This window comes from Pristiophorus japonicus, chromosome 17 (assembly GCF_044704955.1).
Source record: "Pristiophorus japonicus isolate sPriJap1 chromosome 17, sPriJap1.hap1, whole genome shotgun sequence".
Classification (NCBI taxonomy): domain Eukaryota; kingdom Metazoa; phylum Chordata; class Chondrichthyes; family Pristiophoridae; genus Pristiophorus; species Pristiophorus japonicus.
Genome location: NC_091993.1, coordinates 121,723,076 through 121,749,761, shown reverse-complemented (window position 1 = coordinate 121,749,761; position 26,686 = coordinate 121,723,076). Strand labels below are relative to the sequence as shown.

Here is a 26,686-nt window from a genome sequence, read left to right as displayed (position 1 = left end):
GTCTATGACCATGTGACCTATAAAACCATACAGACCAATCAGCACTGCAAGCAAAAGACTCTACGTCAGTACGCTTTTTAAGGCCAAAACTTTTCGGATATGAGGAATTGATGGATGATAAAAGACCCGGGTCCATCTCGTTTGCCTTCTGCCATCCTTGTAGTCGCATGATACGACAATAATGGAGTTGTTGACTTATCGCAGCAATCAATATCCATCAATGCGTCTATAACAGACCCAGACATGGGATGAGGAAAACCCTAGTGGTGGAGAGCTTTGGGAACCATACAGCAACAACAACTACTTGTATTTATATAGCGCCTTTAACATAGTAAAACGTCCCAAGGTGCTTCACAGGAATGTTTTAAGACAAAACAAAACAAATTTAACACCGAGCCACACAAGAAGAAATTAGTGCAGGTGACCAAAAGCTTGGTCAAAGAGGTCGGTTTTAAGGAGCATCTTAAAGGAAGGAAGAGAGGTTTAGGGAGGGCGTTCTAGAGCTTGGGACCTATGCAGCTGAAAGCACGGTCACGGATGGTTGGAGCAGTTATAATCAGGGAATGCTCAAGGGCAGAATTTGTGGAGTGCAGACATCTCGGTGGGGGTGGGGGGGGTTGTGAGGCTGAAGGAGATTAGAGATCGGGAGGGGTGAGGCCATGGAGGATTTGTAAACGAGGATGAGAATTTTGAAATCGAGGCATTGCTTAACCATAAGGGCTAAAGTCCCAAGTATACTGCACTTGCCACGCGCCATGTCTCGGTGATACTTGTGCTGTGATTTGAAGCTAAATACTGTAACTTTTCAGCCTTTTGGGAAATAATACTGTCTTTTTCTAGATTTTAAACGCTGCATATCACGTTGAGGTGACATTCCATTCAGGATCAACGGTGTCCCGGTTGCTTTGGGAGCAGATCAAGCAGGTAAAGATGCTTTTTCTGGTGAATTGAGAAGCACCATTGAATAGTCGTTGGTGTTTTAAAGGCTTTCAAAGTCACCCCATTCCAGTACAGTATCTCCCAAATCATTAGATGTCTGTCCTTGTCATTTGTGTCCACAGACGTGTCCTCCTTTTATGTCCCCTAATGTGGAAATACTTTTACGTTATGTCCACCGATGGCTAAATGTACTGCGTGGGTAGGCATTTTGATTGGAAGGTGCCCAGGTTTAATTCCGGGTAACTTATCTCCGCTACGGGAGCAGTAATGGCGGTACATTCGATCTCGGCCCTTGCACTGGGCAGTGGAGCAATCAGCCAGGGTGCCTGTGCTGATTGCTGTCCAGTCACCTCTGCTGAAAGGTATGCATGTGTGGATGTGATGCTCCCCGCAGTCAAATGTACCAATGACCCTTGCAGTCTAGGCTTCATATGTCAAGAATGGCCACTTTCATGAGGTACCTGGCAACTGCACCTCCAACATAAGTCAGTGCCTTCAGGAGAAAAGAATCATAGAATCATGCAGCACAGCAGGGGGCCATTCGGCCCATCATCCCTGTGCTGCTTGGCTCTCTGAAAGATATCTCCAATTAATCCCACTCTCCATAGCCCGGTAAATGATCACTCTTCAAATATTTATCCAATTCCCTTTTTGAAAGTTAATATTGAATCAGTTTCCACCACCCTTTCAGGCAGTCCAGATTGTAACAACTCACTGCATAAAAAATGATTCCTCATGTCGTCTCTGGTTCTTTTGCCAATTACCTTAAATTTATGTTCTCCAGTTACCAACGCTCTGCTACTAGAAACAGTTTCTCCTTATTTACTCGGTCAAACCCTTCATGATTTTGAACACTATTAAATCTCCCCTTAACCTAAGGCGAACAATTCTAGTTTCTCCAGTCTCTCCGAATAACTGAAATCACAACATCCTTCGTACCATTCTAGTAACTCTCTTCTGTGCCCTCTCCAGGGTCTAGACATCATTCCGAAAGTGTGATGCCCAGAATTGTCCACGGTACTCTAGCTGGGCCCTAACCAGTATTTTATAAAGGCTTAGCATAACTTTGCTTTGTACTCTGTGCCTCTCTTCATAAAGCCAAGGATCCATATGCTTTTTTTAATAGTCTTCCCAACTTGTTCAGCCACCTTCAAAGATTTGTGTACTTACGCCCCCAGGTCTCGCTGTTCCTACACCCCCTTTAAATTTGTAACGTTTATTTCTTGTTGCCTCTCTTCTTTCTTCCAACCAAAATGTACCATTTCACATTTCTCTGCATTAAATTTCATCTGCCATGTGTCTGCCCATTTTACCAGTCTGTATGTTCTCCTGAAGTCTGTTAATATAATATGCTGCTCATTGTTTACTACATTTGAGTTTCGTGTCATCTGCAAACTTTGAATTATGCCCTGTGTACCCAAGGCCTGGTCATTAATATATACCAAAGAACAATGGCCCTAATACCGACTCCCTTGGAACACCCCAGTATCCTTCCCTCCGGTCTGGAAAACAATCTTTCGCCACTACTCTATGCCTTCTGTCCCTTGACCAATTTCGTATCCACTTGATATGAAATGTACTCTGTGATTGTGGCCAAGATGTATGGAACTTGCCTGTCCTAGCACAACCTTAAAAACAGGCAAAATGTCCTATCGTTCCAGGGGAACATAGACCACCTTGAACCTGACCCACAACAACCCTCCCACCATCTGTAAGTCACAGGGCTGTGCTGCAAAACTCATCTCTCCTCCACCCCAAAGGCATTTCTAAACCCCATAGGCATACCTTCCAGCAGAGCTGAGTGAAATGCAATCAGGAAAGGTCTGGTTTTGTGACCCATTCTCTCCATCAGAGGGACCCTGTCCAGTGAATATATACTGAATACTTTATTTTCTTGTATGGTGATGTTGTGAGGTTCAAGCATTGCACTGCTGATTTAAGCATGGGGCTTTAAGAGGGACAGCATTATCCAGCTAACCTTAAGGATTTGCAAAATTGAACTCTGGTTTCCCTTGTCGAGGCAATGTGTTGGTCAGGTTGTACTGGTGCTTGATACAACATGGATTCACCCTTAGGATTGACCCTTGGGATAAGTTGGGATGGAATGTTATTGGTAATTGATGTTGAGTGAAAGCCTCGGTATTTGTGTACAGGGAAAGCAGCAAACTGGAGTGCGAGTGGCTCCAGGCTGCACTTGTACATCTGCTGGCTGGGTACAGAATAGTGCTGGCAGAAGATTGAGAGGAGGACATCTCCTGACCCATCAGCCAAAAAGGGAATTGGAGGGAAAATGGCAAGTGTTGTTTTAGCACTGTTGAAATATAATGTTAAGAGTATAATCTTCAGATTGGTGAACAATTATTTCAATTCAGTGTAATTTCAATTACATTGTAGTCCACCTCCATTTGGTTAATTTCTCAACAATGACTTGGCCTGATAATCTGCGAGTTGTATATCCTGATTCATGCAGACCAGAAGAGTTCTATCCCTTGCTGGTGTATATTGAGTTGCTTGATCTCAACTGAGGAATAGCAATATGGGGCAGTGCATTTGCCCTCCATGTTTCTGTGTTTAGTAATGGGAGGGCTGCAAGAAAGATAACCAGGGTTCCCACTCCCGAATGCAGTCCAGTGTCTCCTGCTGGATGTGAATGGCCAGATCTGCCATGTGATGTCAGCTGTGGCTCAGTGGATAGTACCCTCTCCACTGAGTCAAAAGGTTGTGGGACTTGAGCACAAAAATCTAAGCTGACACTCCAGTGCTGCACTGTTGGAGGTGTTTTTTTTCAGATGAGACATTAAACACTCAGGTGGATGTAGATTCAGAGGTAAAATGGCACTATTTCGAAGAAGAGCAGGGAGTTCTCCCCAGTGTCCTGGGGCCAATACTTATCCCTCAATCAACATCACTAAAACCGATTATGTGGTCATTGTCACATTGCTGTTTGTGGGAGCTTGTTGTGCGCAGATTGACTGCCGTATTTCCTACATTACTTCATTGGCTGTATGGTGTTTTTGAGACTGCCAGTGGCCGTAAAAGGCACGATATAAATGCATGTCTTCACTATCAAAGTTATCTGCCAGTATGTTGTCTGTGGACGCATCGATGAAGACTGGCCACTTGGGTGATGTACAGGAGGGTTGCTGGAACCCGTGAAACTGCAAAAGAGCATCTTTCGAGCATAAAAAGTTGCCAAAAAAAAAAAAAACTAAAATTGACAAAATCTTCAGGTGCAAGTTTCCAGAGACTGGTGAGGTTCCTTGTTGGAAAGTCTCAAAGCTCATTCCTGTTGTGTATGTGTCTTTTCCCGTCACGTAGATTATTCATAGGATGCCTTGGGTACATCCCCCAGCTGTGACGATTGAGTGGAAGAGGAAAATTGCACAGGACGCCATCGAGAGCCTCTGTGCATCAAAACTTGCGAAGAGCATATGTAGTCAGTTCCGTACCCGGCTCAACAGCTCACATGAAGCATTTGCTGCCTCTCTACGTCAGGTTTGTTCTTTGCATTTACACTTAACGTTTGCACCAGGACCCTCGCATACTTCAGGCATGGTGATCGATTCTGTTCCCTTAGCAGCAACAACTTATATTTATATAGCACCTTTAAAATAATGAAACGTACCAAGGCACTTCACAGGAGTATTATGAGACAAAAAATTTGACACCGAGCCACATAAGGAGAAATTGGGGCAGGTGACCAAAGGCTTGGTCAAAGAGTTTGGTTTTAAGAAGTGTCTCAAAGTTTAGGCAGGGAGTTCCAGAGCTTGGGGCTTAGGCAACAGAAGGCATGGCACCTATGGTGGAGCGATTATAATCAGGGATGCTCAAGAGGCAGAATTAGAGGAGCGCAGACATCTCGGAGGGGAGTGGGTGTTGCAGGGCTGGAGGAGATTAAAGGGATAGGGAGGGGCGAGGCCATGGAGGGATTTGACAGCAAAGATGAGAATTTTGAAATTGAGGCATTGCTTAGTCCAAGGCAAGTGTCACTCTACACTTAGGGTTGAAAGGTATACCTTGTATAGGCTCGTGTGTCAGCTGTGGCTCAGTGGGTAGCTGTCTCCTCCAAGTCAGAAGGTTGTGGGTTTTAGTTCCACTCCAGAGACTTGACCACAACCTAGGCTGATAGCTCAATGCAGTACCGGAGATTTGGTGGGAGGGGGTGTTGTGGGTTGGACCCAAGGTCGGCTGTGTTCCCCTGGAACGACAGGCGATTTTAACTGCTTCAACTTTGTCTTTAGGCTGTTAGGGCTGGCATGTCTCGCACAGCAGGTCGCAATCCCAGAGTACCCTTGGCAGATTTTGTGGTTGATAGCGAGGAAGCAAGCTGTAGACTGTGGGAAGATATCAATGGACTGGTCAGGTGGGCAGAAAAGTGGCAAATGGAGTTTAATCAGGAGAGGTATGAGGTAATAATGCATTTGGGGAGGGCTAACAAGGCAAGGGAGATACATCATAAATGGTAGGATACTGAGAAATGTAGAGGAACAGAGGGACCTTGGAGTATCTGTCCACAGATCCCTAAAGGTAGCAGTACAGGTAGATAAGGTGGTTAAGAAGGCATACGGGATACTTTCCTTTTATTAGCCGAGGCATAGAATACAAGAGCAGGGAGGTTATGCTAGAACTGCATAAAACACTAGTTCGACTGCAGCTGGAGTACTGTGTGCAGTTCTGGTCGCCACATTACAGGAAAGATGTGATTGCACTGAAGAGTGTACAGAGGAGATTTCTGAGGATGGTGGCAGGACTGGAGAATTTTAGCTATGAGGAAAGATTGGATAGGCTGGTGTTTTCTTTGGAGCAGTGGGGAGATTTAATTGAGGTGTATAAAATTATGAGGGGCATAGAGTGGATAGGAAGGATCTATTTCCCTTTGCAGAGGAGAGGGCCAATAACCAGATCTAAAGTAATTAGTAGAAGGATTAGAGGGGAGTTAAGAACTTTTTTCAGTCAGAGGGTGGTGGGGGTCTGGAACTCCGTGCCTGAAAGGGTGGTAGAGGCAGAAACCCTCAGCATTGTTTTTTAGTATTTGGATATGCACTTGAAGTGCCGTAACCTACAAGGCTAAGGACCAAGAGCTGGAAAGTGGGATTAGGCTGGATAGCTCTCTTTCGGCTGGCACAGACACCATTAGCTGAATGGCCTCCTTCTGTGCTGTAAACTTCTATAATTTGCTCAGGCTGATTGCTGGAAAGTTAGGCCTGGGCATTGAATGCTGCCCTTGCCAGTGACTCTCACATCCTGAGAATCACGACAAGAAAGTGTGTGGGTTGGTAAGTCCATCGCCTTGTAAATTTCTCCTTTTCAAGTATTTATCCAATTCCCTTTTGAAAGTTACTATTAAATCTACTCCCACCACCCTTTTACCCAGTGTATTCCAGATTGTAACCACACTCTGCGTGGGGAAAAAAAAATCTTAACTACCCCCTAGTTCTTGTGCCAATGAGCATAAATATGTCCTCTAGTTACCGACCCTCTGCTGCCGACTTGAAATGGAAATATATGCAGGGCTATAAGCTGTATGATTCTATCCTCCTCGTTAATATTCTTCCATCCTCACTGTTATGTATGAATAAAGAGTCTGACTGGATACTGTGAGCTCAAAGTAAAGTGTGACCTTAGTCTTTTATTGCAGGTTTTCAGAGTGCCTCTCCAGCCTGTGAGGCCTCCTTAAGTACCTGTGCTCCCAAGGGATTGTGGGATCCCTTGGGACTCCAGGGGATGAGCCCTCTGGTGGCTGTACAAGGCATATACAAGTTTACATATATAACACTCACGTTTCTGGGATTTTCTGATGGTGGTCCCAGCTTATTGCATTGTGGATAGAAATGATTTAATGCTATTAACGGCCCTGATTTCAGATGGCTGCTTTAAGGGGAGTTGAAACACGTCTCTGAGCAGTGAGTGTTGTGTTGGATTACTTAGCACTCCAGGGCCCCAAATACTCCTTCCAGGTGAAACAGCGATTTACTTGTACTTTCAATTCAGTATACTGTATTCGCTGCTCACGATGTAGTGGTCTCTACATTGGCGAGACCCAGTATAGATTGGGTGACCGCTTTGCGGAGCACCTCCGTTCAGTCTGTAAGTGTGACCCTGAGCTTCCGGTCGCCTGTCCCTTTAATTCCCTGCTCCATTCCCACTCTGACTTCTCTGTCCTCGGTTTCCTGCATTGTTCCAGTGAAGCTTGATGTAAGCTCAAAGCACAGCAACGCATCTTTTGTTTGGGCACTTTACAACCTTTTGGACTCAACAGCAAATTCAACAATTTCAGAGCGTAACTGCTGCCAATCTTTGGCTCCCTTTCTCTTTCCCCCCCCCCCCCCTCCTCCCGAGCCTGTTTATTTATTTATTTATTTATTCTCTAATGGCAGCTGGTCATTATCCCACCATTCACGCCCTGTCTTGACTAATGTTTTTCTAACTCCTGGCATTACCATTTCAATTCAGCCCATCATCCCTTTTGTATCTCTAATCTCTCCTGTCTTCCACCCTATCACTGTTCTTTCTTCCCCTCCCCCTTTCAGTGCTGGTTAAGAATCTGTTCTTTCCGAACACACTCCAGTTCTGACGAAGGGTCATTGACCCGAAATGTTAACTCTGCTTCCTCTCCACACATGCTGCCTGACCCGCTGAGATTTCCAGCATTTCCTGTTTTTATTACACTTGTTTCTGACTTGCTTTGTGTTCAGGTCCCATTTCAGGACTGGAACATATAATCCAGGCTGACTCTTCAATGCAGAGTATACTGACCATGCCTGAGCCCTCTTTGGATGGGACACCAAACCAAGGCTCCTTCCACCAGTTCCAGCGGGACATTCTAGATCCCACGGTGCTATTTATCGTCCTGATATTCTGGCCAAAGTTCTTCCCTCAACCAGTATCACAGATTAATTGGTCGTTCATCTTATTGCTGCTTGTGGGATCTTGCTGTGTGCAAGGTGGCTCTCTGAATAAGTCACTGTGCTGCGAAGTGATTCATTGTACATGAAGCACTTTGGGATGTTTCTGAGACGTGATGCACAAAAACTCTTCTGTCAGAGACTTTGCCCCACCTGTCTCCTGATAGAAAGTGAAAATAGACTGAAATTGAAGGGGCCACTGAAGCATGTTACATAGAATTACAATCGGGCCATTCAGCCCAACAGGTCCGTGCTGGTGTTTATGCTCCACTCTATCCTCCTCCCATCCCTCTCCATCCAACCCTGTCAACATAACCTTCTATTCATTTTTACTTATCTAACTTCCCTCTCTAACGCACTGACTTCCCCTTAAATGCATCAAATGGTTTGATTTCTCTGCTGTTCCTCTGCAGCTTGAAACGGGTCTTTCAGGAAGACTTGAGAAGACGGAAGATCTGTGGCTGAGGGTACGGAAAGATCATGCCCCACGACTCGCTCGACTTTCACTGGAAAGTCGTTCTCTCCGGGACTTGCTGCTACACGGTAAAGTTGCTATTTCTGTGTTTCGTTTACTTTTTGTTGGGCTTTTGGCGGGGGGGGTGGTGGGGGGGGCAGGGGCGGCAGGCGGGGGCGCGGGGCGGTCAACTGCTTCTTGAGTAGAGATACCCCATAAAACACCCTCTCTTTAACGTAGAGGTCACTATAACCATGCTTTACGTGACCTCTGAGTTAATGCATGCATTGTTCACTAATGAAGAGCGTATGCACGAAATAATAATCCTACTATATAGCCAGACTTTTTTTTAAAAAATCTCTATCTGTAATAGGAACATGAGGAGGCTGTTCAGCCCCTTGAGTCTGTTCCTCCATTCAATTTGATCATGGCTGATCGATATCTTAACTCCATCTACCCGCCTTGGTTCTGTATCTCTTAATGCCCTTGCCGAACAAAAATCTTACAATCTCTCAGTTTTGAAATTTTCAATTGATCCCCAGCCTCAGCAGCTGTTTTGGGGGAGAGTGTTACAGATTTCTACCACCCTTTGTGTGAAGCAGTGCTTCCTGACTTCACCCCTGAATGGCCCAGCTCTAATAGCGTTCTGCCCCCTTGTTCTGGATGCCCCCCACCAGAGGAAATGGTTTCTCTCTATCTACTCTATCAATCCTTTAATTATCTCAAACACCTCAATCAGATCACTGTTTATGTTGTGTATGGAGAAAGAGTCAGACTGAACACTGTGAGCTCAAAGTAAAGTGTGACCCTAGTCTTTTATTGCAGGTCTCCAGAGTGCCTCTCCAACATGTGAAGCCTCCTTAAATACCTGTGCTCCCAAGGGATTATGGGATCCCTTGGCACTCCAGGGGATGTGCCCTCTGGTGGCTGTGCAGAGTAAATATAAATCCACATATGTAACAGTTTAATCTGCTACAATTGAGGGAATATAAGTCTATGCTATCTGTCCTCAAAATTTCACCCTTTTAGCCCCGGTATCGTTCTGGTGAATCTGCACTGTAGGACCAATATATCCTCCCTGCAGCGCGGTGCCTAGAACTGAACGCAGTACTCTAAAGGTGTTTGTCTCTCTAACACAGGTAAACCTAAACTTGGGCGTGAGCTGGGCCGTGGCCAGTATGGAGTAGTGTACCTGTGTGACAGTTGGGCTGGTCACTCGCCCTGTGCACTGAAGTCTGTCGTACCTCCAGATGACAAGCACTGGAATGACCTCGCGCTAGAATTCCACTACACCAGGTAGGAGCTGTGCCGAGCTGGTCATCTGAGATTGTTGTGCCACGGAGCTGCGTCTTTTCTCAGAGAGGGCCATCTCCTCCAATCGTGTAAAGTTACATTCTGCATCGTGCTAATTTACACTGGCCCGAAGTTCCTCCTCGTCTGGTGTCTGTTAACTGTTCTCAGTCAGGGCAGCTCTTGTCTGGCTGCGATCGATAGCTTGCTCTCGATGATGAGGTTTTATCGCTGAAACCCTAGCTTTGAATCCAGTGCAAGCTGATTGAGGTCTTGTGCTGGTCCTGTGTAAAATGAGTTTGGACTGTCTCCACCCAGTCCTGGTGAGAGTGGGTTCCGACACCAAATTCCCACCGTTCAAAATTGGAAAAATTCACAGGTGGGAGTTTCTGAAGTTGACCATATTGTTGGGACCTTCACTGTACATCTGGTTGTACCTGATTTTAAGCGTGCTTGATGCGGACACTGGATTACCAAAGTTGAAAATATTCTGTTATAACATAATAGGAGCCGGAGTTGGCCATTTGGCCTCTCGAGCTGTTCAATAAGGTCATATCTGATCTTAGCCTCAACTCCCTTTCCCTGCCCGCTCCCCATAACCCTAGACTCCCTTATCGTATAATAACTTAAGAAATAGGATCTGTTGCCCAAAATGGACATGCCTTGCTTTGATAGCTGCAGAAAATTAACCACAAAATGTGTTTACTAAAAAATAAAATATCAATTCTTAAGAGTTGACTCTTATTGACTTATTACATTTCATAAGTAACTATTGTTATGTGACTATGTAAGAGGTTCTGTAGTAAGATTAAATAATAGAATAGTGGGAAGGAGAGAGACGGGGATGGGAAGAGAATCCTAGCCGTGACATTTTGCAGCAAGGATTTGATTTTAAATCTGGGAAATAACTTGCTCAGAAGACATCCTCGAGTTTGACATTCTCAGTGGAAGTCACCTCTGATTTGGAAGGTGAAGGTAAGTAGGAGGGAGGTGCGTGCTGCTTGTTTCTAAATTCCTTCAAGTACAGATGGCTGGAATGGAAGAGCAATATCTTGGTCAGCGTTGAACTCCATTGAAATACAGAATTCCGAATGTTGCTAGATATGGGGACAGCCCTCCTGCAGCATTTTATCTATGGCATTCCCATTTTTAGAAACCATGGTTGTTTTTTTTCTTCCCTCCAACAGATCTTTACCCAGGCACGAGCGACTGGTTGATCTTCATGGGTCAGTTATAGACTACAGTTATGGAGGTGGCACCAGTATTGCTGTCCTGTTAATCATGGAGAGACTACATCGAGATCTCTATGCTGGGCTGAAGGTAAGCACAGAGGAGGCCGACTGCTATTCCACATCAAGTCTCTGGCTCTGTCCATTCAGCTCCCTCAAACCTGCTCCGCCGCTCAATTAAATTATTGCTGATCTACACCCCAACTTCATTTACGCCCCTTTGCTCCATACCCTTGTTACCCTTGCACAACAAAAATCTATTGATCTCAGTCTTGCAAGTTTTCCAGTTGACCCCGAGCATCCATAACACTTGAGAGAGAGAGAGAGAGAGTTCCAGATTTCTCCTACCTTTTGTAAAGTTATGCCCCCTTGTTCTTGATTTTCTCCACCAGAGGAAATGGTTTCTCTGTGTCAACCCAATCAAATCCTTTTTAACTTTTTAAACCCATCGATCAGATCTACCACCTGCAGCAAGAGTTTATAAGAAATAGGAGCAGGAGTTGGCCATTTGGCCCCTCGAGCCTGCTCTATAGATCATGGCTGATCTAATCTTGGCCTCGACTCCACTTCCCTGCCTGCTCCCCATAACCCTTAACTTCCTTATCGTTCAAAAATCAGTCTATCTCCATCTTATGAATGTTGTTCCTGGAGAAGGAAGTTGCTGGGCAGTGTGGAGCTGTAACTAGTAACTTTTGTGCACCACCTCATGCACATGCTGCCATCTCTCTCTCTCTCTCTCTCGCTCGCTCTGGAACAAAAATGGGCACCTCTCCACAAGGAACAAACAATCAAAGGACAAGCCATGCTCATCCCTTCTGTCTGCTGCTCACAGACTGCCGTGGATACTGGAGCAGGTTTGCTACCTGTCAGTCCCCTTAACTCATATTTGGGGCGGGGGGGGGTGGGGTGGTGAAAATTAGAGTCTTTACAGCGCAGAGAGAGGCCGTTCGGCCCAACTCGTCCATGCCAGTGTTTATGCTCCACACAAGCCTCCTCCCAGTCCTCTACATCTCACCCCAACAACATACCCTTCTCTTTTCTCTCCTGTGCTTATCTAGCTTCCCTTTAAATACATCTATGCTATTCACCCTGATTACTCCTTGCGGTGGCGAGTTCCACATTCTAATCACCATCTGGGTAAAGAAATTTCATCTGAATTCCCTATTGGTGACTCTTGTATTTATGGCTCCTCAGTTGTGGTCTCGCCCGCAAGTAGAAGCATCTTCTCTACGTCTACCCTATTCAAACCCTTTCATAATCTTAAAACCCTCCATCAGGTTACCCCTCAGACTTATTTTTTCTGGAGAAAAGAAACCCAGCCTGTTCAATCTTTCCAAAATAGGTGTAACCTCTCAGTTCTGGTATCATTCTAGCAAATCCTTTTTTGCACCTTCCCCGGTACCTCTGTATCCTTTTTATATAATCTGGAGACCAGAACTGATCACTACTCCCAAGTGTGGTCTAAACAAGGTTTTGTACAAGTTTAACATAATTCCAAAATAAAATGGAGTAAAGAGGAATAATTCCTTTTGGTTCATTTGCATGACTATTGGTCAGATTTGTTGAGTGAGGGAATAATTAATGACTTTCATGATTCATAAGCAACGCTGAGGGAAATGAATCGAGGATGACTTTAAAGATTCTTGTTTGTCTCTCATGCTCTTGATTTAAAGGAGTTCCATTAAGATGATCTGCTGTTGAGGAAAGGGAGGGTTGATGTGCAATGTTCCTGTTTAGCTGCGTAGTGGTTGGAAGTCCTGCGCCGGCTGCTCACCAGCTTTTAAATTGAAAAACCGTGCACCCGTGGAATTTGAATGGGCCACGCCGCCCGTTAAAGGGGACGTGCGCCCAAAAAGAATTAGCGAGAGCATCGCTGATGTGCTTTTCATCCAAATCGAACTTCTTGGCCTGGAATTTCCTGGCGTAGGACCCGTTGAACAGCGCAAGAGTCCCAGGAAATTGTGGCAGAGGATTTTCAGATAACTTGGCCAACATTCCTCTTGTCTCAGTACCACTAAAATAGATTTAACTGGTCCACCTTTGTTTGCAAAGTGACTGCTTTCTTTGTCGACATGCCAACTGTCACTGAGTAATTCATTGTACGCTGAGACATTTCTGAGAGACTTGACGAGGGGTGAAATCGATGCAAGTTGTTTGTTTTCCTCGCAGAGGTAGATCTTTAGACATCACATTGAACTCTCAGCCTCAATCAGCTGGTTGCTACTTTGCTACCAAAATGCAGTCAGCATGTTATCGGAAAACTCTCACCGTGCTCTCTCCCCATTTTAAGAAGGAACACATATGCAAACTTGGGGCCTAGATCTAGTTCCAGATGTCCAGCACTTCAGATTTCCAAGATTTTCTTCTTGGGCAGTCCCTCGGAGTCGGGCATTACTTGCTTCTGTACTAAAATGAGTTCTCGGGTGACTGATGAGACCAATGCGAGCCTGTTGTTCCAGGGCCCGAATTTATGGGGTGGGGCGGGGTGGGGGGGCAGGGGGAAGCAGGAAGAGGGAAGATGCCCGTGTGTGACTTGTTAACGTGGGGTGGCTGTTGCACACCAGCTACCACATGAACTTGACCGAGCAAGGTCTTGGTCCAATGGCAAGGGGATCCAAGACGATTGGCTCTGCTGCATGGGCCTAGTGTGCACACGCACACCCCCCAACCCCCCTCCCACCACACACATACACACACACACACACACACACACACACACACACACACATATGTCCTCTCTCTGGTTTTCAGAGACTGCAGTATAGATCAGTGCATTAATCTTGGAGTAGCAAGCTGAATATACACTAGCGAGCATAGATTTGGATCTTGCATTTCTTTACACACGCATCTTACTTTATAGAGCCTCAACGTAATTCAATTTTCTTAAAAGAAATGCATTTCTCTCGGATTGGTGAGCATTTTATTGTTTAAGAAATTCAGTGGAGGATTTTGAAACCATGGCATCACAATGGTTGGTGACCTCTGACACACTGTCTGATCCTAATAAAGTCACCAAAGTCTTGCTCTGAATTGAGAAATTGCTCTCCAATTTCTAGGTTGGTCTCAAGCTTGAAGTGCGTTTGCTGATTGCACTCGATGTAGTGGAAGGTATCCGCTTTCTCCATCGCCAAGGACTCGTGCATAGAGATATCAAATTGAAAAACGTCTTGGTAAGATCTCAAGATTCTAACGTCACACAGTAGGCTTGTGTTGCCTTTTACCTGTCTGTTGTTTATTGAATGGTTGGTTATTCGGTCTGTTCTATTTAACCTTCTCTACTCAAAGGAGAATGATCCCAGCTTCTCTCGTCTCTCCACTGGTTTTAGTCATTTGAAATGCTCTTTTGGTCCCTCTTTAGAATATATCTGACAAAGCAGGTTTAGCCTGTGCTCATTGGTCTGTACTCATTTTCTACCTTCTGAGATGCTGGTAGAATTTCATGGGATTTCTGTGTGTGGGGTGACTGCTGTCAACGAACCGGAAACTGCGCAGAAGCATTCTGCGCGTAACTGGTCCGAAATCTAAAAATAACATTCACCACAACAGACGGAGGATCCCGGCTTTTTCAGCAGCCTGCTCCCTTTCTCCCCTTTTCAAAATTTTCCTGGCTTTCTCAACAACTCTTCTCCCTTCCCGGCTTTAAAAAACAATGTATCGAACCCGCTCCCATGACAAACGGCAGCGGGCATGCACAGAGCACTTCCGGTTCATTGGCAGTGGTCGCACCCTTCTATGTATTCTCCAGTAGCAGGTTACCCAGTTTCAAGGTTAATTGTTGACCCCACATCCGTTGACTCGTGGCAGCGGTCGGATATGGTTCATAAGACACTCTCCAAGGAATCTGCAATATAGCTGCGAACATGTGGAAAGAGTTGATGCTAAGCCTTAACTTTGTGTCTTATTCAATGTGAATAAAAAGTTGTTCATCCCAGTTATCAAAACCTGTAATGCGGCTTGGATCCTCCCCCTCCTTCGACCCCAAATCTGTGTGTTTGACAAACTTTTGAATCGGGCTTCTGTCTATTTTTGTTCTTTCAATATTTCAGCTGAGTCTAGGGACATTGTTTCTTCTCACTCTCTCGAGACTTTCTTCATGGAACAATGTGGTGCAGTGAATATGGATATATGGATGCACCCGTGTTTTTTTTTCCATCTTTGTAGCCTAGTTTTGAATCCAATGCAAGTAGATGGTTCTGTGCCATTTCCAAGAGACCTATTTGAAATTATTTGGTGTCGTTGTAATCTGCATATTAGACCATGTTGATCCATAACACCTGGTAATTTCGCGCTTGATGCAGGAGCAGCTAGTGTTGGAAATAAGAAAAATTGACACTGCTTCTATGGAGGGGAATCAACCTTTGCTGAGGTCAGGCAGAAATAAAAGAAAGACTTGCATTTATATAGTGCCTTTCACAACCACCAGACATCTCAAAGCGTTTTACAGCCAATGAATAACTTTTGGAGTGCAATCGCTGTTGTACTGTGGGAAACGCAGCAGTCAATTTGCGCACAGCAAGCTCTCAAACAGTAATGTGGTAATGACCAGATAATCTGTTTTTGTTATTTTGATTGAGAGATAAATATTGTCCAGGACACTGGGGATAACTCCCCTGCTCTTTGAAATAAGTGCCACGGGATCTTTTACGTCCACTTGAGAGAGCAGACGCGTCCTCAGTTTAACGTGTTGCCGAAACAATGAGATGCAAGATTCTTTCTTGATGCTGGGTGCTGAGTTCAGGAACTCAGTTATTTTTTGTAGATCTAAAAATTGGTCTGGCTATTGATTCAAATTTTCTGCTCCTTTCATTTTAATGAACACTGTCTAAATATTAACTAGTTTTCTGTTATTTCTTGCACAAAAGGGAGGAAATTGCCATCATTGGCAATTGAGTTTGGCATTTATTATCACAAGATCTTTTTTTAAACTTTGAAGCACAATTGATTTCCTCGCCTGTTCATCACCAACCTTTCCTGGTTTGTGTTGTAAATGAAATTGTGTCTTTCAATACTGAAGCACTAAGCTGAAAGAAGAATGATGCACATTTAGCTGACAATGAAAACCCTTCATTATAATTCATTTGGATATGTCAAGGCTGCTTTTAAAAAAAAAAAAGACATTTTATTGTGTCTTTTTCTCAAAGCATTTCACTCAGTCCTTGCCAAATTCTCTCTACCTGAAGAATGAGTCATCACACATCGGTATAACCTTTATGACGACAAAATTATAGTCAATAATTTAGTATACGTGATCCTTGGCTTTATAAATAAAGGCATAGATGAAAAAAGCCAGGAATTTATGCTAAACTTATATAAAACACTAGTTCGTCCCCAGCTTGAAGTATTGTGTTCAATTTGGGGCACCACACTTTAGGAGAGATGTGAAGGTTGGAGAGGGTGCAGAAGAGATTTACTCGAATGATTCCAGGAGTGGGGGATTACAGTTACATGGATAGACTGGAGAAGATGGGGTTGTTCTCCTTGGAACATAAGAATTAGGAGCAGTAGAGCCATTCTGCCCCTCGAGCCTGTTCCACCATTCAATAAGATCATGGCTGATCATTGACTTCAACTCCATTTTCCTGCCCGATCTCCATATCCCTTATTTCCCCTAGACTCCAAAAATCTATCCATTTCAGGCTTGAATGTATTAAAAGCCTCAGCATACACAGCCATCTGGGGCAGAGAATTCAAAAGATTCACAACCCTCAGTCTTAAATGGACGACTCTTACCCTGAGACTGTGACTCCTAGTTCTAGACACTCCAGCCAGGGGGAAACAACCTCTCAGCATTTACCCTGTCAACCCCCCTTAGAATCTTGTATGTTTCAATGAGATCATCTCTCATTCTTCTGAACTCGAGAGTATAGGCCCATTTTGTAACCAATGAATTACTTTTTAAGTGTGGCTACTGTTACATGGGAAAAGTTTGGAACCAAAAAGTACAGTATTAACTCTCCAACAACATAATGGGGCTGAATTTCCTCCAGGTTTCTCCCGTTCAGTTGAGGCTGGCTCATTGAATGTTTTCAAGTCAAAGATAGATTTTTAAGCAATAAGGGAATTAAGGGTTACGGGGAGAGGGCGGGTAAGTGGAGCTGAGTCCACGACCAGATCAGCCATGATCTTATTGAATGGCGAAGCAGGTTCGAGGGGCTAGATGGCCTACTCCTGTTCCTAATTCTTATGTTCCTTGTCTACATGGGTGAGGGGGATTTCCACGAAAGTTATGGCGGTGAAGCAGGAGTCATCCCAAGGAAATTCACCCCCAATGTTTTGTAACTTTTAAATATCATTGGCCTTTCTCTACTGTAACGGTCCTTCAGCCCATCAAGTCTTTGACATGCTCTTTCTCCACGTGAGCCACCTAGTCTTAACCAACTGTCTCACTCATTCACCTTTAATACTCATTCTTTTATGGCACCACAATGCTACAACTCAGCAGTAGGCCATGAGTAAAGTGAGTCAAAAGCTGCCTGATTGATCTGTGAGTGAATGCACGACCTAGTATGTACTGAGCTAGGACGCTACCACGATGGGATAATCGGGTGATCTGTTATTGCTGGTGGGTTGGTTGAGGGAAGATTGTTCACGAGGACATCAGGCATGCTCCCTCCTGCCGTTCGAATAGTTACTGGGCAAAATGGCAGCACCACATTGTTAGAAGTTGTTTTTATTTATCTCATAGAATCCTGGAAATTTACGGCACAGGAGGAGGCCCACCGTGTCCGCGCCTGTGGAAAAAGCTATCCCGCCTAATCCCACTTTCTAGCCCTTGGTCCGTAACCCTGTAAGTTGCGGCACTTGAGTTGTATATCCAAATACTTCTTAAATGTGATGAGGGTTTCTGCCTCTACCACCCTCTGAGTCACCAAAGAAAATTCTCCTCAACTCCCCTCTAATCCTTCTACCAATTACTTTAAATCTATGCCCCCTGGTTATTGACCACTCTAAGGTAAATAGGTCCTTCCTATCCGCTTTAGGCCCCTCATAATTTTTCCACCTCAATTAAATCTCCCCGAATCTGCTCAAAGAGAAAGAGACTTGCATTTTATATAGCATATTTCATGACCACCAGACATCTCAAAGTGCTTTACAGCATTTTTTGGAATGTAGTCACTGGTAATGTGGGAAACGCAGCAGCCAATTTGCACACAGCAAACTCCCACAAAGAGCAATGTGATAATGACCAGATAATCTGTTTTTATGTTGGTTGAGGGATAAATATTGGCCAGGACACTGGGGATAACTCCCCTGCTCTTCTTCAAAATAGTGCCATGGGATCTTTGACAGAGCAGACATGGTTTCGGTTTAATGTTTCATCTGAAAGACGGCACCTCTGACAGTGCAGCACTCCCTCTGCAGGGCACTGGAGTGTCAGCCTAGATTTATGTGCTCAAGTCCCTGGAGTGGGGCTTGAATCCACAACCTTCTGACTCGGGCGCGTGTGCTGTCCACTGAGCCACGGCTGACACTGCACTCTGCTAAATTCTGTTCCAAAGAAAATGAGCTCAGCCTATCCAATCTTTCCTCTAGCTAAAATTCTCCAGTCCAGGCAAGATCCTCATAAATATCCTCTGTACCCTCTCGAGTGCAATCACATCTTTCCTGTAATCTGACCATCAGCAGGCCGGGGCCATTGGAGGGAGTAGCGTGCAACGGCATACCACTGCAGGAGGGTGACTGCTACGAAGCCAGGTCGCTGATTGCAGCGCGGGCAGGCACAGCAGGAGGGGGCGAAGGAGTGGCATGGTTCCGTAGAGGGAAGTGACCGGGGTCCAGAAGAGGTGAGAGCCCAGAGGCAGCACGGGCCAGCCCACACTGCAATATGTGTGTGCGCTCGGACTGTGCAGCAGAGCTGGTCTCCAGTTAGACTTGGGTAGTCCTTGCCACTGGACAAAGACCTAGCACTGGTCGAGCCCGTGTGGTGGCTGGTGTGCAACGGCCACCCCACATTAAAAAAATCCACGCACAGGCATCTTCCACCCTTCACGATGTAGTTCGGGACCTGGAATATTGGGTCCTTCATTGAAACACCTGTGAACTCATCCCTTTTTGGCGCGGAAGCAAGTCATCCTCTCTTCGAGGGGCCGCCTATGATGATGGGCAATGTGGTGACCAAAACTGCAGCAGTGCTCGAGCTGTGGCCTAACTCGTGTTTTATGCAGTTCAAGCATAACCTCTCTGCATTTGTATTTTATGTCTCAGATAATAAAGGGAAGTATCCTGTATGTCATAACCACCTTATCTACCTATCCTGCTAAAATTGCATTTTGTCGTCTCATTTTCTCAGCAGTGCACTGGGTGTTTTTAGTTTAAAATGTATTTGATGTCTCTCTTTGTAATTCAATAGTTGGATAAGCAGAATCGAGCCAAAATCACTGACCTGGGGTTCTGCAAGCCCGAAGCGATGATGTCTGGGAGCATCGTGGGAACCCCTATACACATGGCCCCTGAGCTGTTCTCAGGTAAATGCGCAGACTTGTTTTACGGGGGTAACTTCCAGGCACAATTGTTATCCAGGGTCGTGTTGGGAAAGAGTTGTGGGCTCTCAGGATTGTGGGTAAAGGTCGTACAAAGCCGCACGGCCGACATGCTACCGGGTTCAATGCCCCTGAGTTAGCTGATCCCGGCTGACCTGGCAGCAGTGTCTGTTTAGGGTTGCTGTGTCTCTGAGCTAAAAACATAACATAAAAATTAGGAGCAGCAGTAGGCCATATGTCCCCTCTGATGGCTGATCATCAACCTCAACTCCACCTTCCCGCCTTATCCTCACATCCTATAATTCCTCTGGTGTCCAAAAATGCTAATGATCTCAACCTTGAATATACTCAACAACTGAGCATCCACAGTACTTTTGGGCTAGAGAATTCCAAAGCTTCATAATGCTCTAAGTGAAGAAATTCCTCCTCATCTTAGTCTTAAATGGCCTGCCCCTTATCCTGAGACTGAGCCTCCTAGTCAGAGACTCTCCAGCCAGAGGAAACAACCTCTCAGCAGCCACTCTGAGGAGGATAAAGTCAGAGAGGGGGTTCCACTCTTGATCGCTCCACTAGGTGCGCCGACGTCAGGTGAGAGCAGGATCTGGCACAGATCTGATGCCCTTTGTTGAATAGCTTACCCCACACATGAAACACATGGGGACGGCTTGGGTCGAGACGTACCGATGTGGCAGCCCTTTAAATTTGCCGCGAGGCCGCACGTGCACCGCATCTTTTCCAGAGGCTGGTGAGCGGCCTGCGTGGGACTTCACGATCAGTGCACGGCCGCGACCTGAGCGGGAACATTGGTGGCAACAATAACTTGCATTTATATAGCGCCTTTAATGTAATAAAATGTGCCGCAGTGTTTCTGATGCTGGTTGACTAACTGCTGTATTTCTAATATCTGCTACTTTAATGTCAAATCTGTTTTTACCTTTTATTTTCTTGCCATTCTTCGGTTCTGGCATTGAAAGCTGCGATGGGCTTGGAAAGGTGTGTGGCGTCCCCTCTCCAGTCCTGTATTACCGGTTATGCTGGGAGATCAGTTTGCTGATCTATACTTTAGCATGCAGGTAAAGCTACAATTCAGTCGAGCCGTTCTGATGATTGGAGTTCTGATTTTGAACGCTGTCAGCCGCCAGCCAGAAACGTGTGTTGTCCTGTGATTTATACTCTGGTTAGCCATTCAGCCATTGTCTGTGGTGCAAACAATACAAACAGTGCCATTGGAATCAATTAATCACTGCTCAAGGAAGTAGTGTTGCTCTATGCCTCCGGAGGCAGAGTGACGACTGCAGCAAGGCTGTTGTCACAGACTCTCGGCCACCAGTCTAATTCTGGTCTGGGCCGAATGGATGGTCTCCTTTTCCCAGATCTTTTATATATATTTTTTTTTAAAAAGTGTGTTCATGGGATATTGGTGTCGCTGGCAAGGCTGGCATTTATTGCCCATCCCTAATTGCCCTTGAGGAAAGTGGTAGTGAGCCACCACCTTGAACCGCTGCAGTCCGTGTGGTGAAGGTATTCTTCGTATACTTTGTAGTACTAACTGGCTAGTGAAGTTAAGTATCAAACACATTGCTGTGGGTCTGGAGTCACACACAGGCCCAGACTGGATAAGGATGCCAGATTTCCTTCCCTAAAGTTACATTAGTGAACCAGATGTTTTTTTTTGGACAATGCGGTAGTTTCATGTTACAGATTTATTTAATTTAATCCCACCCAGCTGCCGTGGTGGGATTTGAGCTCGTGTCTCCGGATCATTATTCCAGGCCTCTGGATTACTGGTCCAGTAACATAACCAGTATGCTACCATACTCCTGCTCTGTGTATGTGTGTGTCGTTTCCCCCCCCCCCCCATCCCCGCACAAAAAAAAATCAGCAGAGAGGGTCTGCAGTAAAAGTGAGAAAATTATATTCTTGTGTACAGGGCTATTGCAATGTAACCAGACTTAATTTGACGTAAAGGGAACCCACTCCGTTACTGAGCCACTTTCATTGGAATTGGCTTCGTCAAAGGCACAGCACAGTGGGACATTCAGCCCCTCATTATCATGGCTGATCTGCACCTCAAATCCAACATCCCACTTTTCAATCTATTGATACGAACAGCGGGTGCAAGATAGCCCCGAGCGAGCCTGGTGCCAGGTCTCTGCAAATACTGCCCACTGAGAAGCGGACAGGAGAAACCCGACGTCTTGTCTTCAGTGGTGCCTCTAACAGCAAGCCCCTGAATGGCTTTACTGAGACTCTGTGTTGGGGAGGGAGGGTGAGGAAGAGGAGCACTAGTAGAATTGTATCACATGTGGAATTGAATGCACGACCCTGACCTGTACCCCTCTAGCGCGCACAACAATACTAAAGAAGCAAAGACTTAGATTGATATAGCGCCTTTCACGAGAACTGGACGTCTCCAAGCCCCTTGCAGCCAATGAAGTACTTTTGGAGCGTAGTCACTGTTGTAATGTGGGAAACGCGGCGGAAAGATTTGAGCATAGCAAGCTCCCACAAACAGCAATGTGATAATGACCAGATAATCTTTTTTTTAAAATGTTGATTGAGGGATAAATATTGGCCAGGACTCCGGAGATAACTCCCCTGCTCTTCTTCGAAATAGTGCAATGGAATCTTTTACATTCACTTGAGAGAGCAGACCGGGCCTCGGTTTAACGCCTCATCCGAAAGACGGCACCTCCAACAGTGCACCAGTCCCTCAGCACTGTACTGGAGTGTCGGCCTAGATTTATGTGCTCAAGTCCCTGGAGTGAGATTGGAATCCACAACCTTCTGACTCGGAGGCGAGAGTGCTACCCACTGAGCCACAGCTGACACTGCCACAGCATATCCTCAAACATTAATATTGTAATCCTTGCATTTTTTTTCCCTCTTTCCCCCCCTCCCCCCCCCCCCCCACTTCTTTAGGAAAGTACGATAATTCCGTGGATGTGTACGCATTCGGAATCCTTTTCTGGTATCTCTGCACAGGAACGATTAAGCTCCCTGAAGCTTTTGAAAAATGTTCAAGCAAGGATCAGTTGTGGACCAATGTGAAGAAAGGTACTTAGTAACCACCCTTCTATTTAACTATACACGTGCCAAATGAAATAAGATGGAGGTTGCCTCAACCAATACTCGTATTTGAATAGCATCCTTTAAAGTAGCAGAAGTTGAAATGTATAAAACACTAGTTAGGCACAGCTAGAGTACTGCATGCAGTTCTGGTCACCGCATTACATGAAAGATGTCATTGCACCAGAGAGGGTACAGAGGAGATTTACGAGCACATTGCCAGGACTGGAGAATTTTAGCTATGAGGACAGATTGGATAGGCTCGGGTTGCTTTCTTTGGAACACAGGCGGCAGAGGGGAGACTTGATTGAGGTGTATAAATTTGAGGGGCCTAGATTGAGTGGATAGGAAGCATCTATTTTCCTTGGCAGAGGGGTCAATAACCAGGGGGACACAGATTTAAAGTAATTGGGAGAAGGATTGGAGGGGATTTGAGGATGGCCCGAATGGCGGCTTCCTGCACAACGTGATTCATAAGAACATAAGAAATAGGAGCAGGAGTCGGCCATTTGGCCCCTCGAGCCTGCTCCACCATTCAATAAGATCATGGCCTCAACTCCACTTCCCTGCCAGCTCCCCACAACCTCTGACTCCCTTATCCTTCAAATATCTGTCTGTCGCCACCTTAACTGTACTCAATGACCCAACTTCCACAGTGCTCTCGAGTAGAACATTCCAAAGATTCATGGCCTTCTGAGAAGAAATTCTTCCCCATTTTCATTTAAATGGGCGACCCCTTATTCTGAGACTATGCCCCTTAGTTCTCGATTCCCCCACGAGAGGAAACATCCACTCTCTATCTACCCTGTCAAGCCCCCTCAGAATCTTATACGTTTCAATAAGATCACTTCTCAGTCTTCTAAACTCCAATGAATATAGGCTCAACCTTTCTTCATATGACAACCTGATCACCTCAGGAATCACCTTGTGAACCTTCTCTGAACTGCCTCCAATGCAAGCATGTCCCTCCTTTTAAAAAATGAGACCAAAACTGTACGCAGTACTCCAGGTGTGGGCTCACCAAGGCCCTGTACAGTTGCAGCAGGACTTCCCTACTTTTATACTCCATATCTCTGATTCTCTTGGCCCTAGGTGTGAGGCCGGAGCGGCTACCTGCGTTTGACGAGGAATGCTGGCAGCTGATGGAGGCGTGTTGGAGCGGCGACCCTTCGCAGAGGCCCCTGCTCGGGATAGTCCAGCCCATCCTGCAAAGCATCATGAGCAGGCTCTGCAAAAGCAACTCCGGGCCGCAGTGCAAAGATGGCTCAACGTGAAGAGTGAGCAAGAGGCAGCGCGGATTTGCAGGAACTCTCCACAAAGTGGGGGAGGGGAGGGGAGTGGGGGGCGAACGCCAAGAAAGAAACCAGTTGATTGAGGCAAGGTTGTTTCGGTCAACTCAGTATTAACACTAGTTCAGCAGCATCACTGTTTACCTTCTGCTATGCAGCAAGAAAGCAAAACTTGATATTTTTATTCATTTTTTTTTGGACTTGTGTGGGGATGCGATTTGACGGCTTGTAGGGACTGGTGCAAGGAACTCACTGGGTGTTCCTTTCTGGACAGTATTTTTGAGCAAACCTTGCTTGGGGGTTCTCCAGAGTTGTTACACAATGCCATTAAGAGAAGGGACCGATAGGAATGCAGCTGCTCATTTCATTGCTCCTTCCATCTCTCTCATCCATCTCTCTCTCTCTCTCTCTCTCTCTCTCCACTCTGATCCATGTAAACTGCTGCCTTAGTGTTCATGGATTGGAGGCGGTGGGGGGTGGGGGGGGGGGGGTAAGTGTTTGTCTGTTCGAGGCTGAAGGTTTGCACATTGGCATTTTTCACAGTTTATTTTCTCGTCAACCGCTTTTAATCCCGGACACAGTAGTATATGTTTTTTGCACCGCTGGCACTCTGTGTGTCTGTGTGTGTGTGTCTTTTCCAAAATAGTATCACTTTGCACTAATTTTACACTTTAATTTTTGGCTTGAAACTCGGAACTGTTGGGAAGCTACTGCAGAGTCACACTATTTGTTGCATCTGTACTGCTGTGTACTGGATTGAAGTCGGGGGATGAAGATTATAGCTCCTGTACTCTTTTTTTTTTTTTTTTTCTTTCCCCCCCCCCCCCCCCCCCTCCTTTTGAATGTGTCGCTCCCTAGTTCCTTGTCCCTGCTTATGCCTGGTGGGAGGCTTTACACAAGAATCACACCCCCAAGCAGCTTACATGGGGTTTTTCCTGTTGAATGAAGATCCTTGTCAATGAACAATAGCACTACTGCACATAATCATAGTTCAACTGAATTGGAAAACATGAAAGTGTGCTGGCAATAAGAAAAGTGTTGATGCTTGAAAGTGAAATGCGGAAGAAAAGCCCTTGGTGTGCCTTTAGCGATGTTCCAGGGAGTGAATTCCACCGCTAGCCAAGTGTTTGCCACCCAATGGCATCTTCAGCTTCTGGTGATTACCTAAAGCAAGTGTAACTCCTGGGAGGGGGGCGATGGAGAGCAAAGGTCACTACAGTCCTGCACTACCCATAAAACGCATCCAAGAAATGAAGGAGTGGAAACCCCCCCCCCCCAGACTTGAGAACCCTTGGAACTGCCCAACGTTAAACACTACATTGCCTCCATTTTAGGTGTTGGAAGAACCAAGTTGAAGACCACCCAGTTTGACTTGCTCTAGTGACCTTGCCTGCCTGCCCTCTTGTCACATTGTGTAGCTGTTGAGCAATGGCAGGCTCTGCCTGGATGTATGGGCGCATTGGTTGGTTGTAAGCAAACTGGGAGGGTCAACTCCATTCGATAAATGCATTGTGATAGGAAACTAGGAGGATGTGGGTGTGGTGCTAGGTGAATAGGCGAGATAGCAAATCGACAGCCTCGTTTAACACTCCATCCTATTTTAGCCAAAAAGAGTGCTGGTGCTGATTTGCTATCTCGCATTTTGTTGTACCGTCCAAGCCTATCCGCCCCCCCTTAAGAGATTTGTGTTCTAATCTGGTGTTTTATAAATGTGTGTTATTTTTAAACTGTTGTGTTTAATTAACATGTTCAGTGAGAGTTGTACCTCTCTTGAGGTTAAAGGGCTTCTGTTCTAAATGTTTGAGTTGTGCCCTGTTGAAGTCCATAATCTTTCCAAAACGTTGCTTTTTTCCCCCCATAGTAAACTAAGAGATAGGCATACCTTCAGCAGCATATGCTGTGGTAACACAGGAAAGATGTCTTGTATGGATGTCTTGTTGGGCAGAAGAGAGATTGAATGAGGCCTATCCGAGCGACCAGAGGCTGTGGAAAACGGGCTCAAATTCATCCTTGGACCGAGAAACCCCTCAATTTATCACTTTGGCCCCAGCACACACAGCCGAATTGACGAGTTCAGGTTTTGCTTCACTGCATCACTCTGCACTGAGGACCGATTGTTGGATTTAACACTTCATCCTTCTACAGCCGCTTGACGGTGATGTAAACACTAATTTTATTACCAAAAAAAAAATCCCCTGGTTAGTTGCATTTTAGAATGGACTCTTGTAGCGACTTCCTCAGTTACTCTGACCGGTTCAGATTGGTTGTTTTGTTGGTGCTAAAATGCAGGTCTTTGAATTGTTGACGTGTTTTGGTAGCGGCTCTTTCGATGGACAGTGTCTGGGACTGTGTGTAAGTTAGTACGGTTGAGAGAAGGATGCAGTTCTCGGGGGTTGGCGGATGAGTGAGGGCGGCAGCGATATAGCTCCGTCTGAGCAATTTAGCAACATGTCGCAATACAGGAGCGCACAGACTGAAAGGGAGAGAGAATCCTCCCCAAATGTCTCGCAGCTACCGAGAGATTGCGGGATGGATGATCCTGTTGATACTAATTCTGCTGTTTGCCCGACTCTTGTGTTCCCCCAAGATGAGAGAGGCATTCCGAGCGGCTGCACTTATGTTTGAGAACCTGAGTGCCTTTCAAGGACTGCACCACCTTGGACACATGTGGAAGCTATCTCTCGTGGTCAGTGAGTTTCTCAATGCGCTTTGATGTATTTTTACCAGTGTTTCTTTTGGAAGAAAAAAGTACAGTGTCACTGATCTGAAAGTCTTCTAAATCATGCATTAGAAATACAAATAATTTTATAGGGGGAGGTGAGATCCGAGGGCAAGTAGCATCACTGATGGGTAGTTGTCCTGGATTTTACATGTTTTAAAGTTTGAAACCTTAATGCCCCGTTTGCTTTACTGTCAGGGTGGATAGAGTGATGGGTCTCCTTGGTAGCATTTACTGATCTGTTGGGAGGTCGCCTTGGAAACCAGCTCTTGGTTCCGCCCCACTTCCAAGTCTCCGCCGGACTTTGGTGGA

The 26,686-nt window shown here is 45.6% G+C and overlaps 1 protein-coding gene across 2 annotated transcripts in view; it reads left to right on the top strand.

The window, feature by feature from the left end:
* dstyk (dual serine/threonine and tyrosine protein kinase) overlaps window positions 1-24,095 on the top strand; it is a 106,718-nt gene extending 82,623 nt beyond the window's left edge. For both annotated transcript variants that reach the window (XM_070859479.1, XM_070859478.1), the window contains exons 5-13: window positions 841-924; window positions 4,258-4,434; window positions 8,258-8,387; window positions 9,438-9,594; window positions 10,776-10,908; window positions 13,874-13,987; window positions 19,168-19,282; window positions 22,220-22,354; window positions 23,459-24,095. In XM_070859479.1, coding sequence (XP_070715580.1) covers window positions 841-924; window positions 4,258-4,434; window positions 8,258-8,387; window positions 9,438-9,594; window positions 10,776-10,908; window positions 13,874-13,987; window positions 19,168-19,282; window positions 22,220-22,354; window positions 23,459-23,640 — 1,227 coding nt within the window. In that variant the 3' untranslated portion in view covers window positions 23,641-24,095. The remainder of the gene's footprint in view (window positions 1-840; window positions 925-4,257; window positions 4,435-8,257; window positions 8,388-9,437; window positions 9,595-10,775; window positions 10,909-13,873; window positions 13,988-19,167; window positions 19,283-22,219; window positions 22,355-23,458) is intronic.
* Window positions 24,096-26,686: the final 2,591 nt, after the last annotated feature.